This window comes from Macaca fascicularis, chromosome 15, assembly GCF_037993035.2.
Source record: "Macaca fascicularis isolate 582-1 chromosome 15, T2T-MFA8v1.1".
Taxonomy (NCBI): domain Eukaryota; kingdom Metazoa; phylum Chordata; class Mammalia; order Primates; family Cercopithecidae; genus Macaca; species Macaca fascicularis.
In genome coordinates this window covers 48,933,254-48,951,969 of record NC_088389.1, presented here as the reverse complement: position 1 = coordinate 48,951,969, position 18,716 = coordinate 48,933,254, and the positions used below count along the sequence as shown (strand labels likewise).

At 45.0% G+C, this 18,716-nt stretch overlaps 1 protein-coding gene across 4 annotated transcripts in view; it reads right to left on the bottom strand.

The window, feature by feature from the left end:
- EPB41L4B (erythrocyte membrane protein band 4.1 like 4B) overlaps window positions 1-18,716 on the bottom strand; it is a 151,887-nt gene continuing 133,171 nt past the window's right edge. For 2 of the 4 annotated variants that reach the window (XM_015436877.4, XM_074016868.1), the window contains exons 23-25: window positions 11,862-11,930; window positions 5,685-5,830; window positions 730-3,411 (exon numbers count right to left, since the gene is read on the bottom strand). In XM_015436877.4, the coding sequence (XP_015292363.3) occupies window positions 3,342-3,411; window positions 5,685-5,830; window positions 11,862-11,930 (285 nt within the window). In that variant the 3' untranslated portion in view covers window positions 730-3,341. Of the gene's footprint in view, window positions 3,412-5,684; window positions 5,831-11,861; window positions 11,931-14,606; window positions 14,724-18,716 lie in introns of all 4 variants that reach the window. The other 2 variants (XM_045373597.3, XR_012424478.1) reach the window with 2 other exon arrangements.

Here is an 18,716-nt window from a genome sequence, read left to right as displayed (position 1 = left end):
ATTGTTTGATTTTGTTTATATGAAATTTCCAGAAGAAGCAAATTCATAGACAGAAAGTAGATTAGTGGTTGCCAGGTGATGCTGGGGGTCAGAATCAGTAGTGACTGCTAACAGATACAGGATTCCTTTTGGCATGATGGAAATGTTCTGGAGTGAGATAGTGGTATGGTCTGCACACATTGTGAATGCATTAGAAACCACTGAATTGTATGCTTTAACATGGTTATAGTGATGAATTTTGAGTTTTTAAAACTGTAATTTCTGAGATGGTGAAAGGTAAATATGATATCAGAATATTCCTCTGCTATATTCCTGGGGAATATAAAATTCTGGGTACATGCAAGTGGGATCTTCTGAATGCCCTAGGATCTCAAACTCTTCAAACATAGAATTTCCTATGCAGTCTACAACCCATAAAGCTGTGGGTTGCAGGTTTCCCAGACCCCTTGCAGTAACGTTCCACACCCACTGGGAATCTGCAGCCTACAGTTTGGAGCCCTAGCTCTGGAATGACTATGTCAGTAAGCTGATTGTTTCCCCCTGGACATAAGGTGTGTGTTGTGTGCCCATATGGTGCTGTTGTTTGGGTTTAAAATATATAAAAAATGTGAAACAATTGTGCCAATTCATTTTCATCCCTATGAATCCATCCAGTACAATTTCATCTTCTCAGTCACAATGCCAAGCACCCATCATTCACTTAAATAGGCAAATAACCAGGACAACTGCTGAAACCATGGAATCCTCTTATTTTACTGGTTAGAGGTGAGCTGCCAAAGGTACTGGGTTTTCAAATACAGTAACAGCCAACTTGTTTGTGGTCAGACTTCCAGTGACGCCAACCTTCAGAAACTTCAATGTCTGTGAACTCAGGGGGAAGTGGGGAAGAAGCAGGAAGCCCGGAGCCTCCTGGAAACACTGGCCAAAAAGCCCATGCATCCCTCCTTGGAAACCAAGCAAATCTGACACATATGAAATACTGGCTTTCCTGGCTTCCCCAAGAAACCTTCAGCTTTGCCCTGGAGGTTTCCATCAGCGAGCAGGAGGTGAAGAGCAGAAGCCTCAGAAAGCAGGTTAGAAGAGGAAGAGGGTGCTGGGTTGGCAAGAAGTGACAGCCCCATATTGTACGGGAACATATTTTGTATCATGTGCACAAGATAAAGAACAGCTAAAGCTGTTTTAAAAGTATAGCCGGGGACATGGGGGTAAAAGGCCCCAAACGCTACAATTGCCCCGGATAGCTCCACTGATAGAGCAGAGAGCAGTAAAAAAACCATCAGTCAGAAGAGCATAATATCCTATAAAAGGCCAAGCCAAGCCCTACACATATTGATAGCTCTTAATGATATCACTGCACCATACCAAGGTACAAAAGGGGCTGATGTTTATAATTGTGACCATGACTCATCAAGAAAAGGTTAAATACTCTCCAGTATACTCTGTTTACTAAGGCAGGGAAGTGTGTAATACATTTTAGAAAGATCTCCCTCAAAACAAAAAAATATTAAAATTTTAAAGATTCAGCACTTAAAGGGTTAATCCTCGGTTATCTGAATATTCGCGTACATTCCTCATTTTACAACAATACTAGTAAATGAGGCATTACCTTTTTTATAGTCATTAGTATCAAATTATTGGCACCATTCAGTTTTAAGGAGAGGGACAGGAGAGCAAACTATACAACATAAAAATACAGTTCTGATACAAATATATGAGATCAGTTCCTCTTAACAAGTGGTCAGAAGAAATGAATGAACATTTTACACACAAGGAAATACAACTAGTAAATCATCACATGGAAAAGTGCTCAGCCTTGCTAGCAATTAATGAAATAAAACAACTCTTCAAGAACAACTATACATACCTATTAAACTAGCGAAAATAAATAAAAATGGCAAAACCCAATACTGGCAGAGCTATTGGTAAATAGAAATGCTTATACATTGCTGGTGGCATCATAAATTGTCAAGGGGATTCAAGCATTCAGAGGGGGTAGGGAGGCTAAACTAGATGACCTTTAAGGTCCTTCCAACCCAAAGATTGGATCTTTCTAGAAAGCAATCTGGCAATATAAAACAAGAGCTATAAAATACTTCATGCTCTTTGACCTTGTAATCCCTCTTTGGAGATATTCCTAAGGGAATAATCCAAAAGAAGGAGCAGTTTTTTTTGTTTGTTTTGTTTTGTTTTTTTACAGACATTCATAGCAGCACTATTTATAAGAGTGAAAAATTAGATATAACTCAAATATCTAATAATGGGGTGAAGTGAGGTTAACCATGTTACATGGATATAAAGACATTTAAATTGGTGAGAGTAGAATCTGTGTTGATAAAAGGAGACAAGTGTTAGGCGGAGAAGTAAAACAAAAGATAATGTACACAATGATCATAGCTATGTAAAAATATGTGTGTATTCATTGAGAAAGCTAGAGAACTAATTTAGAGGGATATTTTGTGGTTAGGGGGTTCCTTTATTCTTGCAAAGTTGTTCAAGTGCATTAATAAAAATTTAAAAACACATTTCTTGAAACTATATAAAAAGAGCAAAATTTCTTCTGATCAAGATTCTATCAATAGGACATGAATTGATCAACTTTAGAAATAATTTTCCTTGATAGAACTCCCAAATAAATCTTCCTGATATTGAATCATCTTAACCTTGTAAGGATTTTTAGACAACGTAAGCTACTATTTCCTACTTTGGGTTCAATGATAAATTCTATTTATTCCAAATAATATCATATCCAAAGAGTTCACAAGTTAAATTATATTTCAGATTAATCTGAAGTACCTTCAGTCATAGTGATATGTAACTTTCTTTTTTTAGTTCATCTACTCACATCTGAATACAAATGAATGTTAAAGACTTTATAAGATCTGTGTATTTATCAGTGTAAATGAAAAACCAGCAATAAAGAATTATTCTTTCATTAAAAATGACTCTTTAACAAACAGTCAAAGCTCGGTGCAAGTTTCAATCATACAAAATCAAATGGTTGAAATTGATAGTAAAGAATCCCACATCGTATTAACCCCTGTGGTTATTAACAGATACACACAGGTACTTCTGAAAAGGAATCCCGTTTTCCTATCTTTCTTTTCCTAGACTTATCAAATCCTGTCTCAACTACATAGAGTAATAGAAAAACTCTAATGCTTAGGAGACATAAAATAACTTTTCCCTTAAAAGTCAAGCCAGAAATTGGCTTCAACTAACCATGGAGACCTGGGCGAACAGAGCACACATTTGTATGTTGTGCTAGAGTGAGCACACAAAGCCCGAAGAAAGAAGACGGACAGAAGGCACCATGCCATCTTCCAGGTGACAAGGGGAGAATTTCACAGTTCGGTCATCAATAGTCTTTTCATCATTTTCTCTCTCTCCAGTTCCTGCCGGAGTGTCTCCGCACTAAAAAAAATATATATAACAAAATAGTGAGACAATCCCTCAAAAACTGCAGAAGCAGACAGCTTAAGTATCATCTCCCAGGTTCTTTCCTGATCTCAGTGTTGGACTTTCTTTTTTAGGCTCCTTGAGGACTCCCTAAATTTGCTAGCATTACAGTGATCTGAAATTGGCTACGTATTCGTTTCTCAGTCCCACCAGGCTGAGAGTTCCTGACTGACTATATGTCATTCATCTCTAAACCTCCAGAGCCTTGCACAGTATCTGGTACATGACAGCCACTCGGTAGTCTTTTTTTTTTTTTTTTTGAGATGGAGTCTCACTCTATCGCCCAGGCTGGAGTGCAGTGGCGCAATCTTGGCTCACCACAACCTCCACCTCCCAGGTTCAAGTGATTCTTCTGTCTCAGCCTCCAGCATAGCTGGGATTACAGGCACATGCCACCATGCCAAACTAATTTTTTGTATTTTAGTAGAGACAGAGTTTCACCGTATTGCCCAGGCTGGTCTCGAACTCCTGAGCTCAGGCAATCCACCTGCCTCAGCCTCCCAAAGTGCTAGGATTATAGGCATGAGCCACCGCACCTGGCCCTCGGTAAAGTCTTTCAAATGAAGATGTCCAGGGGTTAGATTTATTTAAATCATGCTTTAAATTGGTTTCATATGCATTTTCTCACAGGCTTTCATTTGATGAATATCTGAGGGAATGTTGTAACAAATAATTAATTATATATATATATATATATATATATATATATATATATATATATATATTTTTTTTTTTTTGAGACGGAGTCTCGCTCTGTCGCCTGGGCTGGATGGAGTGCAGTGGCCGGATCTCAGCTCACTGCAAGCTCCGCCTCCCAGGTTTACGCCATTCTCCTGTCTCAGCCTCCCGAGTAGCTGGGACTACAGGCGCCCGCCACCTCGCCTGGCTAGCTTTTTGTATTTTTTAGTAGAGACGGGGTTTCACCGTGTTAGCCAGGATGGTCTCGATCTCCTGGCCTCATGATCCGCCCGTCTCGGCCTCCCAAAGTGCTGGGATTACAGGCTTGAGCCACCGCGCCCGGCCAATTAATTATATTTTAATGAGTAAAATTGAATGAAGTAAAATTGGCTGTTTTAAGAAGCTGCCTCTGGCTTTTTGGACCTCAGATCCAGTTGCGTATCTATGTAACCTGCCTCCACTGTTTAAACACACACACACACACACACACACACACACACACACACACACACAGAGTAAATATACATCTTTTCATTGTTTTTAGTTACAGATGGGGCCTTGCTATGTTGCCCAGGCTGGACTTGAACTCCTGAACTCCTGGCCTCAACTGATCCTCCCACCTCTGCCTCCTGAGTAGCTGGGATGACAGGCATAAGCCACAATGCCTGGCAAAATACACATCTTTAAAGGCACTAACCAAGTTTAATAATTTCATTTAGGGTAGAAAACAAAGTTTCTACTGTAGCCAATAAGGCCCTACGCAGTCTGGCCTTAACCCACAACTTCATAGGCCTCCTCTATTGTCATTCACTCTGCTCTGGCCACGCTGGCCCCTTAAACTTCCTTAACCATGTGAGGCACATGCTTCCGCAGGAGCCTTAGCACTGGCTGGTTCCTCTCTGCGCAGTACTCCTCCCGGGTATCTGTAGCTTTCTCTGCAACCCCTTTCAGGACTCTGCTTAAATGCCACCTCACTGAGGCCATCCCACAATACCTTATCACCTTTCACAGTTTCATGTTCTTCCCTATCCCTTGTCAATATCACACACACACACACTCATTTGTTGTCTATCTCCTCTAACAGCCTACGCTTTGTAAACATTTCTTTCTTTTTCTTTTCTTTCTTTCTTTTTTTTTTTTTTTTTTAGCCAAAGTCTCACTCTGTTGCCCAGGCTGGAGTACAGCGGTGCAATCTCGGCTCACTGCAACCTCCACCTCCTGGGTTCAAGTGCTTCTCCTGCCTCAGCCTCCCAAGTAGCTGGAATTGCAGGTGTGCGCCACCACACCTGGCTAATTTTAGTAGAGATGGGGTTTCACCATGTTGGCCAGGCTGGTCTTGAACTCCTGGCCTCAAGAGATCCTCCCTTATGCTGGGATTACAGGTGTGAACCACCATGCCTGGCCCCTTTATAGACATTTCAATAAATACTTACAGAATAAATGAAAGAATGTAGGAAAAGTCTGTAGGTGTCACAAACACAATGAACCTAGAATCTCCCTGGTTTCCCTATCACCAGAATTACCTGTCGGTACCTGCTGACCTGACCTACCTGGCTGCCAGAGAAACAGGTTTCCGGGTGGTGTAAATGGTCTGCACTGTGGAGACGGTCTCTGTCAAAGGCCTCAGGGTCGCTGCTGGGATCAGCGGGGAAGACGGACCAGGACAGCACTGTAATTTACTGTCTCTGAAGTCTGCCTGGAGAAGAAACAGGGAAGAGGAGATCAATCTCAATTTGGGTTCCATTTTCACACTGTCAGTTGCTCCCTAAGCCTTACTCTACGGTTCCTGTTCTTTTTCACTACCAGCTATAATCGATTGTCATTTTAAGTGATTTTACTTTGTGCCAGACACCATGCTAAGTACTTGACACATATTAACTCTTGACAACCCTTTAAGGTAGCGATCATATTTCCTCACATCTTAGGCACCATCAGTTGTAAGATGCACCATTTTTGCATTTGCCACACAGAAAGAAACATGTTGCCATTTAAATTTTGTCATGCCCACTATCAAACTTTGTCATGCCCAGTAGTAAACATTCTGATATCAGGAAATGTTAAAAGGTGAAAAAAATGTGTATTTGAAAACTGATTTTATGGGGAAAAGCGAGGCTCAGAGAGGTTAAGTAATCTGCCCAAGGTCACACAGTTAGTAAGTGTTAAGAACAGTATTCAGAACAAGGGTCACACAGCCCAAGGTCACACAGTTAGTAAGTGTTAAGAACAGTATTCAGAACAAGGGCTAGCTGACACGATAACTGGTGTTTTTCATTACTGTAGCAATGGTTCCCAAAGTATGGGCCCCAGACTAGCAGCATCAGCATTATCTTAAAACTTTGTAAAAATGCAAATTCTCAGGCCTCATCCAAGACCACTGGGACCGAAGAATGCCTGGGGATGAAGTCCAACAATACGTGTTTCAACAAGACCTCCAGATGATTCTTTTGGAGGAATTACAATAAAGTTTCAGAACTACTGGTATAGAGTATACTGTCTCATTTGGAGAGGATGATATATTCTTGTCATTTTCATATATAGCAAACTATGCTCATTACTTTTATATAGAAAGCTTAGAAGATATATAAAAGTAGATCAGGCTGGGCGCGGTGGCTCACACCTGTAATCCCAATACTTTGGGAGGCTGAGGTGGGTGGATCACCTGACGTCAGGAGTTCAAAACCACCCTGGCCAACATGGCAAAACCCCGTCTCTACTACAAATACAAAAAAATCAGCCAGGTGTGGTGGCACGTGCCTGTAATCCCAGCTACGCAGGAGGCTGAGGCAGGAGAATCACTTGAACCTGCGGGCGGAGGTTGCAGTGAGCCGAGGTTGTGCCACTACACTCCAGCCTGGGCAACAGATCAAGACTCTGTCTCAAAAAAAAAAAAAAAAAGGTAGATCAATGAAGAAATTTCGTAATTCTTTACTGTTATCATCAGTATATTTCCTCATAGGTTATCTCTCTCTATCTTTCTCTCTTTATCTCTCTCTCTCTTTCTTTCAACAGAATCTCATTCTGTTGCCCAGGCTGGAGTGCAGTGGCACAATGAGAGCTCACCTCACCCTGAACCTCCTGGGCTCAGGTGATCCTTCTGCCTAAGCTTCTCAAGTAGGTTTCACTACAGGTGCGTGCCATGCCTGGATAATTTTTTAATCTTTTGTGGAAACAGAGTCTCACTATGTTGCCCAGGCTGGTCTCAAACTCCTGGTCTCAAGTGATCCTCCCACTCTGGCCTTCCAAAGTGCTGGGATTATAGGTGTGAGCCACCATGTTTGGCCATCATAGTATTTTTTCAATGCATAGTTTTTGTTTGTTTTATATTTTTGATAATACCAACTATATATTTTATAACTAGATTTCTCATGCTAGTTCTTGGCCCTGAACTTGGAGAAATTTATTATATGACTTTCTAAAGAAGACACTCTGATCATCAAATGAGCAGTATCTTTTTTTTTTTTTTTTTTTGAGTTGGAGTTTTGCTCTGTTGCCCAGGCTGGAGGCCGCAATCTCAGCTCACTGCAGCCTCTGCCTCCCACGTTCAAGCAATTCTCCTGGCTCAGCCTCCTGAGTAGATGGGGTTGGTTACAGGTGCCCGCCACCGCACCCAGCTGATTTTTGTATTTTTTTTAGTAGAGACGGGGCTTCACCATGTTGGCCAGGCTGGTCTCGAACTCCTGATCTCAGGTAATGCACCTGCCTTGGCCTTCCAAAGTGCTGGGATTATAGGCGTGAGCCACTGCACCTGGCCTTTGATGTGAATCTTTCTGAAAAAAGACGCACGTTTGCACTGATGGTGCAAAGGCAATAGTGAGTAAATGGGGCAGGGCCTTGGCACGAATTGAGGTAGTGGCACCAAACTGTACTAGTAGTCATTGTGTTCTTCATTTCCATATACTTCAAGGAAAAAAAAAAAAAAGCCAGCTTCACTAAAGAATGACCTTGAAGAAGCAGTAAAAATTACTTATATTATTAAATCTCAACCCTAAGTATCTTGTCTTTTTTATATTTGTTGAATAAGGAAATGAATGAGTGAATGAATGAACAAGCTTTCACTGGAACAAAGCAGGTAACAGAAGGACAGAGCCAGTTTAGAAAGAAGCATGTGGAGCAGAAATCTGGCCAGAGTCAGGCAGGGGTCCCCACCCTAGATGGACCAATGTACTCAGCTGAGTATCAGCAGAGACCCAGTTAATAGGCCTGAATACAAAGTAGAAACTGGTTTCAGGATCAAGCAAGAGCCCAGCTGTTGAAACCCAGCTCCATCAATGCTAGATCAACGGCCAGACCAACTTTGCGCAGAGCTTCCCAGCGCTGCTAAACAACCCCTGTCACTGTGATAGGTCTGGAGGCCTGTGGAGAGGCCAAACCTGCAGCAAGTTCAAGTGTCATGATCGTGGCAGGAAGGAGATGAGAACACTACACACAGGGGTGAGAAAATTGAGAAGCTGAAGCCCATGAGCCTGGCTTCTGTTACCACCCAGCTGTCACTGCCTCCCTAGTCATTGTTTCCAGTCTAGTCCACTCTCTTGAGTTACAGACTTAGATTTCCAACTGCCCATTCATTGTGTCCACTCGGATGTTTCAAAGGCATTTCTAATCCATCATGGCCAAAGGCAAACTCATCTCTCCCAACCAAGTCTTTTTCCAAGTTTCCTTATCTCAGTGAATGGACCCACTGTCCATCCACATTCTGCAAATCAGAAATCTGGGAACCATTTCTGACCCTCTCTCTGCCTCATCTAATCCTGTATCTTACCAGCTTCCTAAATATCTTCCCTATCGGTGCACTTCTCTCCACCTCCACCAACAAAACCACTCTGGGTCAAGCTCTCAGCTCTCTCTCCCTTAAGCCACTGTCCTGCGTTTCCAGGCTACTGTCCTGAATCCACTCTGCCTGGATGCCACTGTCCTCCCACTGTGATCACAGGGATCCCTTCCAAGTGCATCTGCCCTGTCACTGCCCTGCTCAAAGTCCCTCAAAGATTTCCCGTTGCTCCTAGGATGGAGATCAGAATCCCTACTGTGGCCTACAAGGCCAACATAGTTGTGCCCCTCCAGTTTTGTCACCACCTACATCTCCTTCCTCCTCTCTCACCCAGCTCCACTTGCTTTCCGCATCCCAGTCCCACTGGCCTGCTTTTCAGTCCCTTGAATGTGTGATGATCCCGCCCACCCTGGGGGTCTGGCTCATGCTGTTCCCTCTGCCTGCTCCAGCTGTCTTCGAGCCACTCTTTCTCAGTTCTTCAAAGTTCCAGCGTGGTTTCTGTCATTGGCTTCCTGCTCCATTTTGGCCCCCAGCTTTCAGGAAGGGCTTCCCTGAGTGTCTCACAGCACTGCCAAGGCTGGGCAGAAGGCCAGAGTGCCCCACTATGGCCAACCGAGGGAGGTGGAGCCGGAGCTTCCAGCTGGGGAGCTGTGTCCAGCAAGACTGCAGGGAGCCAGGATGAGTGTCAGGGAAATAGCATCTAACATCCTGGCAGAGCCCCGTGTCTCTGCCCTCTCATTCTTAAAAGGCAGATGCTGGAAGCAGCTCATGACCCTAGAAATGGACTGTTCTAGGAACCTGTTTTTCCCTCTGCCTGCCCTGCTGGACACCTTCCCACCTCTGCTCATCCTCTGAAACTTGAATCAGTCACTGCTCTCTCCCTCCCTATGTGGTTGAAGCCATGTGGGGTAGTGGCCATCATCCATCTCATAAGGCTGCACTTAGAGCTACCCTTAGCCACCCACAGCCCACTTCACAGATCCTCCAGATGGCACAGAAACCCTTTGGAAGGAGCTTCAGGGATCATGGAAATTGGAAGCTCTGGTTCCTGGGAGGAGGACAGAGTGAGAGGAAGGAGGAGTGGACCCCAGACTCCTCACTTCTGCTCCATCTAATTACTCAATATACAGTGAGTTTCTGCAGAAGCTTTCATTTAAAGAATGAGTTGAGCCCTAAAAAGAAGCATGAACATTATCAAACTCTCTCATTTTGCAGATGAGGAAACTACAGCATTTAAACATTTGGCAGAATTTTTTAAAAAAATCAAGACAGGGTCTCTCTCTGTTGCCCAGGCTGGAGTCCAGTGGTGCAGTCATAGATCACTGCAGCCTCAGCCTCCTGGGCTCCAGAGATCCTCCCGCCTCAGCCTCCTGCGTAGCTGAGACTACAGGTGGCTAATTTATTATTATTATTATTATTTTGTAGAGACAGGGTCTCGCTATGTTGCCCAGGCTGATCTCGGTCTCAAGCAGTCCTCCCACTTCAGCCTCCTAAAGTGCTGGGATTACGGGCATGAGCCACTGTGCCTAGCCTTGGCAGAATAAATAAGCTGCCCAGTGACACCCAGAGAGGTGGTGACAAGAAGTCTGTTGTCAGGACGACTTGTTCTTGTTTGTCACACCACCCTGCCTCTCCAGCCTTGAGAAATAACAATCATGCCTGACAGGTGTGGGATGTTTTATGGTTAGTAAAACACTTTCAGATTCTTGGTCCCTTTTGATCCTTGCCCCAACAGGATATGAGGAGGATATTCTTATTACTACTTTCACCTTAAGTAAGAAGAAGGGAAAGGCACGGTGGCTCATGCCTATACTCCCAGCACGTTGGGAGGCCAAGGTAGGAGGATCACTTGAGCCCAGGAATTCAAGACGAGCCTAGGCAACATAGTGAGACCTCATCTCTAAAAGCAAAAAAGAAAAAGCTGCTGGTGGTCAGGGTGGTAAAGTGACCTACCTAAGACCACACCAGTATCAAGATCCAACCCAAAAGAATTGAAAACAGGTGTTCAGACAGATACATGTACACATATATGCATAACAGCACTATTCACAATAGCCAAAAGGTGAAAACAACCCCAAAACCCCCCAAAAATGAGTGGATAAACAAATTGTAGTATATAGATACAATGGAATAATATTCCATCATAAAAAGAAATGAGGCTGGGCACGGTGACTCATGCCTATAATTCCAACACTTGGGAGGCTGAGGCGGGTGGATCACCTGAGGTCAGGAGTTTGAGACCAGCCTGGCCAACATGATGAAACCCCATCTCTACTAAAAATACAAAAATTAGCCAGGCGTGGTGGCAGGCACCTGTAATCCCAGCTACTCAGGAGGCCGAGGCAGGAGAAACGCCTGAACCCAGGAGGCGGAGGTTGCAGTGAGCCAAGATCATGCCACCACACTCTAGCCTGGGCAACAGAATGGATCTCAATCCATCTCAAAAACAAACAAACAAACAAAAAAAGAAATGAAGTATTGACACATGCGTGGATGAACCTCACATATATTATGCTAAGTGAAAGAGGCCAGTCACAAAAGGTCACATATGATACAATTCCATTTATACGAAACATGCAGACTAGGTAAATCCATAGACACAGAATGCAGACTGGAGGTTGCTAGCCGGTAGGAACAAGGGGAAAATGAGGAGGAACTATTTAATGGGTGTGAGGTTTTTGGAGGATGCAATAAAAATGTCCTGGAACTGACAGAAGTGGTCATTGCACAACACTATGAATGTACCATCACTGAATTGTCACTTTAAAATGGTTAATTTTATGTCAATGTCACATCAATAAAATAGAGGCCGACTGCAAATTCAAGTTTCTTCCCAACCTCACAGAGTTCAACGGTGATCAAAAGAAGCAGTTGACCTTGCTGTCTGGTATCCCACAGAAAAGCACATCACATGGGAACAAGGGTTTAAAATGCACATCTGTTTTCTGGATCTACTTACAGTAAACTGTGGCCCTGTGGTGAAAGTATCAGGAAACGGGTTCATTGTATCAGCCGGGAATGTTTTTATCTTCAAAAGAGAGAAAGACAAGGGGGTTACCTTCAGATTAGAAAACAAAGTTTTGCAATCTTTGGCAGAGCACCTTTAAAACGGAACTGAAGGATTCAGGGGTGCCCCGCGGAGCCTTCATCACTCGTATAAGGGCACACACAAAGGGTCCCTCAGGAGTGTGGGCTGGTGGTTGTATCTGTGCCTGGCGTTGGACTGCAAGGGTGGGGCTTAGCAGGGATGGCAGCCTGGAGTCTCGTGTTCCTAGCGCGCCCCCACACTTGCCTCGCCCTGGAGCTGCCTTCAGCGGTATCTGCTTGGCCTTCCAGGCCTGACTCATAAAAAGCCACAATCAATGTGGATAATGAGGGAGTCAGAGCTGCCTGGGGTGGCTTCTGATGACTTCTCCATAGCTGTGGGAATGGCCTAGAGGCTGCTGAGAGGTCACATCCTGGGACACAGTCTCTCACAGCAGCAGGGTACAAGAAGGCTCGGCTAATTAAGCCAGAAAATATTCCCTGTCTAATCACTTCAGTTACTGGACTCCCTGTACGCTTTGGCCAATAGAGGGAGACCTCAGGGAAACCCATGGAAGCATGGGAGAATCCTGCCCCCACAGCCTTTGGGAACGGAAGGCTTGGTGCACAAAGATGCCCAGTGCCAGGAGTACCTGTGGTACTGAGCTAGTCTGAAAGAGGCCAGATGAACAGCTGATGGGGCAGTGGTGGCAAAAAAGACTCTTGACTTCCATGTCTTTCTCTTTGGTCATTTTGTCTTTGGCCTCCTAGAGGCCTTGGGAAATTGGAGGGCTTATTTTTTCAAACCAGCCTAGGGTATGCCATCAGGCCCAGGGGCCTGATGACTCTGGCATTAGCTTTGTGTCCAATTCCTGGGGCACAGAAACTGTCTGCACACCTGCTGAAGAATGCATACCATACCACCCGCCAGCAGAGGGCTGCAGGCAAGACACTGAGGCCACCACTGCCCAGGGGGCAGCCAGCTTTGTGTGTCTCGAGGTCTTGCCTGTGGACACTGGGATAGCTACTCGATGCTCTTGAGTGGCTCCAATGGGAGGGTGAGGCAGGGATGAGGAAGAACACATTAGCTCAGACCCTAATCAGCCAAGCTTTTCTGAATGGGTAAAGCAGGTCTCCCCCATGTGGGGATGACAATATCCTTGCCATGTGTACTGAGACATCCAGCCCAAGCCTGCTCCCCTTCCCCCAAATTTCTTTGGTCTCTTTACACATCTCAAAATTGCCAGAATAGGCCTGAAATTGCCTTTTGACTCAGGTGTGAGAAGGACTCTTGGGGCGAAGTCTTGGGGTACATTCTCCTCTTGTTGCCTATTGGGTCAGCATGATGCTCTGAGACCAATGTCCTAGTGGAAAGTAATAGATAAATTCTCAGACCATCATGAGGCAGAGAGGGAAAGTGGTTTATTTATTTATTTTTTGAGACAGAGTCTTACTCTGTTGCCCAGGCTGGAGTGCAGTGGTGTGATCTCAGCTTACCGCAACCTCCACCTCCCAGGTTCAAGTGATTCTCTTGCCTCAGCCTTCTGAGTAGCTGGGATTGCAGGCATGTGCCACAATGCCCAGCTAACTTTCGTATTTTTAGTAGAGTTGGGGTTTCACACGTTGGCCAGGCTGGACTCGAACTCCTAACCTCAGGTGATCTGCCTGCCTCAGCCTCCCAAAGTGCTGGGACTACAGGTGTGAGCCATTGTGCCCTGCCAGAAAGTGGTATTATTGCTATTAAAGAAAGGTGAAAGTTAACAACCTCAAAGAATTATTTTATACCTGCTGTAAATAAGAAAAATATATTTCAACAATTACACCCTGTGTTGCTAAGGCTGCAAAAAGCAGAGTCACCCTCTTCTGATGGCACTATCCGTTAGCACAACCACTTTAGAAAGGTGGCAAAAGCCAAAATCACAATATTTAATCCAGCAGGGTCTAGCCTAAGAAAATAAAATTCCTGATGCAAAAAGCTATATGTGTTCTCCTGAAGAGTGACAAACTGGGAACAAAGCACACGTCCTGCAGTAAAGAATGTGTTAGGTAAATGGTAGACCATTCACTTGATGAAATACAAACAGTCATATAATGTGGCAACAAGAACAAGATAGAAACAACATAGCAGTGTTAAGTGAAAAGAGAAAAACAGGAGAGAATATGGTTACTATGATTTAACTATGTAAAATTATGAATGCTATGAACAGAAGGAAATATATAAAAATGACAAAAAATCATGCTAAATTGGGATGACAGGTAATTTCGTTCACATTGCTAGGTAGCACTCCCATTATATCATTAGCTTGATAAATAGCAGAAGACGACAAGTTTAATGAAGTTTTATTTTCAATAGAAATGCAACTTAAGGGTCCATCTGGTGAGTATCAAAGCATATATTTCTCTCTGGGGAAAGCATCTATGCTGATCAAAATTCTAGGAAAACAAACTTTTCTTGATTCTTGAGACCTAGAGGCGAAGGGGGTCCACAGCTTCGTGTTCCAATCTGACCAGGGCCAGCTGGACTGCAAATCCTCCATCCATCTGGAGTGAGGGCACCTGTCAACGGGCTCTTCCCGAGATCTGGGGCTTCTGCACGCCCACCCAGGCATCCACCTCGCCTGGTGGCTCCTGCCCACCTCACCTCTCCTGGCCAGGCCCCTCTCCCTGCCAGGGTACCTACCAGCCTCGTTTTGATTGGAGGGTACATGCAAACTCCAGTGGTCTCTTCCTTCATGGGGAGAGAGAGTGGAGGAGAACAGCGAGAGTGGGCACAGTGGGGGTTGCTGGCGGGCTCTGCCTGCTCACGAGGAGAGGAGAGAAGGGGAGGAGGAGGTGGCAAGAGAGGGGGAGGAGGAAGAGGAGATAGGGGAAGGGAAAGGAGAGAAAGACAGCACAGTGCAAGACAGATCTGGCGACTCCAGACTGTTCTCAAGCCAGCCTCACCCACAGCCTACTTCCAGCCTCTGGCCAACTGGCTTCTGGTCCCACCCTCCACCCTCTCTCACAGCCTTCTTTTCTCCTTTCTGTCTTTCATCAGTTTTCTCCATCATCTGAGCAGATGACACACCAAGACCCCATTCCCAGGCCTGGTAGGTAGAGACTGTCTCCTGTGCCAACTGCATAGGACAGGTAGTGGTTTCTCGGCATGCGGTTGAGGGTTCTGAAGCATTGTCCAGGCCAAGCCAGAAAGACAGCCAGGATGAATTAGGGATGTGAGCCATGGAGGAAATGAGGAGTGGCCACACACTTGAAGCATTTGTCTTCCATGCTCAGTGCCCCCCTGCACTCTGCTGAACAAGGGCACACACTGTGTGAGTGGATATCAACAGAGGGCACCAGGAAAGAAATATATCATGGGGAAAAACATATAGTTTAATTTCTTTTTCTTTCTTTTCTTTTTTTGAGACTCTCTCTGTCACTCAGGTTGGAGTGCAGTGTCATGATCTCAGCTCACTGCAACCTTTGCCTCTTGGGTTCAAGCGATTCTCCTGCCTCAGCCCCCCAAGTAGCTGGGACTACAGGCATGCGCCACCATGCCCAGCTAATTTTGTGTTTTTAATGGAGATGGGGTCTCCCCATGTTGGCCAGGCTGGTCTCAAACTCCTGACCTCAAGTGATCCACCCGCCTCGGCCTCCCAAAGTGTTGGGATTACAGGTGTGAGCCACCATGTCATATTTTTTTAAGAGACAGGGTCTTGCTCTGTCACCCAGGCTGGAGTGCAGTCGTGTGATCATAGCTCATGGCAGCCTTAAAATCCTGGGCTCAAGCGATCCTCCTGCCTCAGCCTCCTGAGTAGCTGGGACTACAGACATGTGCCACCATGCCTGGCTAATATTTTAATTTTTCTTTTTTATAGAGGCAACGTCTCACTATGTTGCCCAGGCTGGTCTTAAACTCCTGGCCTCCAGAGAACCCCCACCTCCTCGGTCTCCCACAGTACTGGGATTACAGGCATGATCCATTGTGCCCAGCTGTAACATATAGTTTAGGATTTCATATGTCTTGGCTCTTTGTTATCTGTGTTCAGAAAACAAACTGACTCTGTCTGACCCATAACAAGATGCATGGGCCCAGTCGTGGCATCTCGTTAATTACTGGGACGCCCTGCTACTTAGCTGGAAAATACCAAACATTGTGAAAAAAGTGCCACATCCTTTGGGATATGCAGGGTTCTCCACCTTATCCTTGAATAGCACCATGCGCCCAGCAGAGGTCAAACAGCTTGTATTGGTGAGGATGAGGTTGGCGGACAGAGGATGCTTGAGGTTAGGAGAGGGAACCACGGACAGGGTTATTTTGGGTTTCAGGGAGGGACCATTTGCTCCAGAGAACAAATATACACATCTTTTAGCTCAAGAGAGTTTCCTTAAATAGTTGATATCATCCTGCTGTGAAGAATAAAATACAGCCCCTGGGTAAGTTTCATGGAAAAATGATCAAGAAAATTGCCAGCCTCTTTTCCATCTCCAAAGTGATCTAACTCTGTCCTCTTTACAATTGTGCAGTCTTGGACAATTTCCAAAGGGCTTTTTACAACTATTATCGCACAATGGTCTTCATGATGGCCTATTTTACTATTCAAATCTGGGAGATGTAGAAATTGCGTTTGCAAAGTCTAGGTCCGTGGTTCCTTTTGTTGACTGTTTCTAAATCTAGTTTTTAGTCAAGTGAATCCATCTGAATCACCTGCAGTTAACTTTTACCAGACTACTTAAAACCCTCCTGCTGTTCTCTGTGGACCTCAGGATATATCCTGCAGGAAGCGGTCTCCCCGCTGCCCTCAGGAACAGTTCCCACCACTGCGCAGGGCATCCACGCTTCTCCCCGCTGCCCTCAAGAACAGTTCCCACCACTGCCCAGGGCATCCATGCTCCAACCAGAACCAGCTACGTCAGGGGCCCCAGGCCACTGGGTCTTTTCTCCTCTGATGACAGCAGGCATGCAATAGGTATTTTTTGAAGAAAATAAAAGCTGGCACAAATGACCGAGAAACATGGCCACACTGCCTAGAAGTTAAAATGTGTCCTGGCCACCAAGGTCCCAACTGAAGAACATAATGAGCGCCTTAAGGCTTTGCCCAGCATTTGACTTTCATGGTAAAGAAGTGTTGATCCATTGCACAAGCCTTTCTGACCTTTCTAAATATGCATCTGATTGGATTGAAACAAAAGAACATCCTGGGGCTCCCACACTCTGGACTGTTGGTAAGTGAGAAGGAAATAAGATAACACATGGAATTGAATGCTATTTTGAAATACCACTTAATTTTTTTCTCCTGGTATTTCCTTTCTTCCTTGGGTCTTTTCTGCAGGCAAGCAGCTACATTCTTTTGTACATGCTTGGCTTTTGAGTTCAAAATCTGACTCTTGGGGAAACAGAAAGATTCTCGGCATTGATAAATGATGACGAAAATGTGTAAGGCTTCTTCATCATCCAGATAGGAGAAGAGATGGCTAGTTTGACCGCTGGAGAGAAAAGTCAGAGGGAAAGGGAGAAGGAATAGACATTAGTGAGTACTGAGCAAAGGGGCCCTGTGCAACTTTCTCCTTACACTGAGGCCAGGAAGCAGGGATTGAAGAGCAGCAAGAACCAGTCCCACCAACCCCCTCAGGTAGAGCTGAGGAGATGGTAAGCCCCAGGACAGGATGGCCCCAGAACAGAATGTTGTCCAGCAGGTACAGAGTCACACGTCCTGGCAGGACAGTGATCTCCACCCACCCAAAACAGCCACGAAAGAACCAGAGGCCTAGATGTATTAGTGAACAGATGACATCATAGACCAAGTAGATTTCTCTCCACCTCCCTGTGCCCTAGGGAACACAGCTAAAATCACAGAAGAGGCACCCTAATTTGATTTGAGATTCAGCTTTAGCGCTGCTGGTAAAATTAAGTTCAAAATAAAAGTAAGTTATTGCAGCAGATGGAAACTCCCTTCTAACACCCAACCCGGGGCCTGTTTCTATGCCCTACACAGCCTTCCTCTGGCCAGGGCCCTGTACTCCCTGACACATGAACTTTTGACTAACATGTCATGGCCCAGAAGGGATCTGGGTGCTAATTGGCTCTGCTTTGCAGTTGGGTGAGTGGTTCATGAAGCATGGGGATCAGAGAGGGACGAGCCCCAGAAAGAAAGAGTCAAGAACACAGAAAGCATAGGTGTTGATGGTCTGTGTTACCTGGGGAGGGAAGCTAGCATGGCAGACTTGGAGTAGGGACTCTGCATTCTAGGGTCAACATCACTAATGCATCAATGTACCCTCCCCCAACTCCCCTCGCTCCATCAACGCCAATGCCCCCAAGCACCTGCTCACATTCACACCCTAAAGAAAATACCAACTGGAGAGCAGGTGCTGTCTTGACTCACTTGCCTCCTTCCCTTCTCACCCACGTACTCTACCTCTTACAACCCAGGCAGAAACTCAGATCTGATTATGAACTCTGATGCAGAATCGGAAATGGAAAGACGTGAAGCTGCAAAGGTTCTAAGGCTTAAGATTGCTAAATTGAGCTACCTAATAAAAGAGCTGGGGATTACAGCAGAAAAGGTTTGGGAAAAGGAGGGGGGAAAAGCTACAAAAATGAAGTTGGAAAGAGTGTTTCTTTGCGGAGAGTTTGAGAATGAAAGTCCCTGGAGTCAAGCAGGAATGTAAGAGAATAGAAGAAAAGGCAGAGAGAGATCAAGATGTGTTATAGGAGGTGTTAATTTAATATTCTTTAATGACTTTTTGAAAGATGCCTGTTCCAGATTGAACCTTTTTATTACTCTGGGCCCTTTGGACTGTGCTTCTT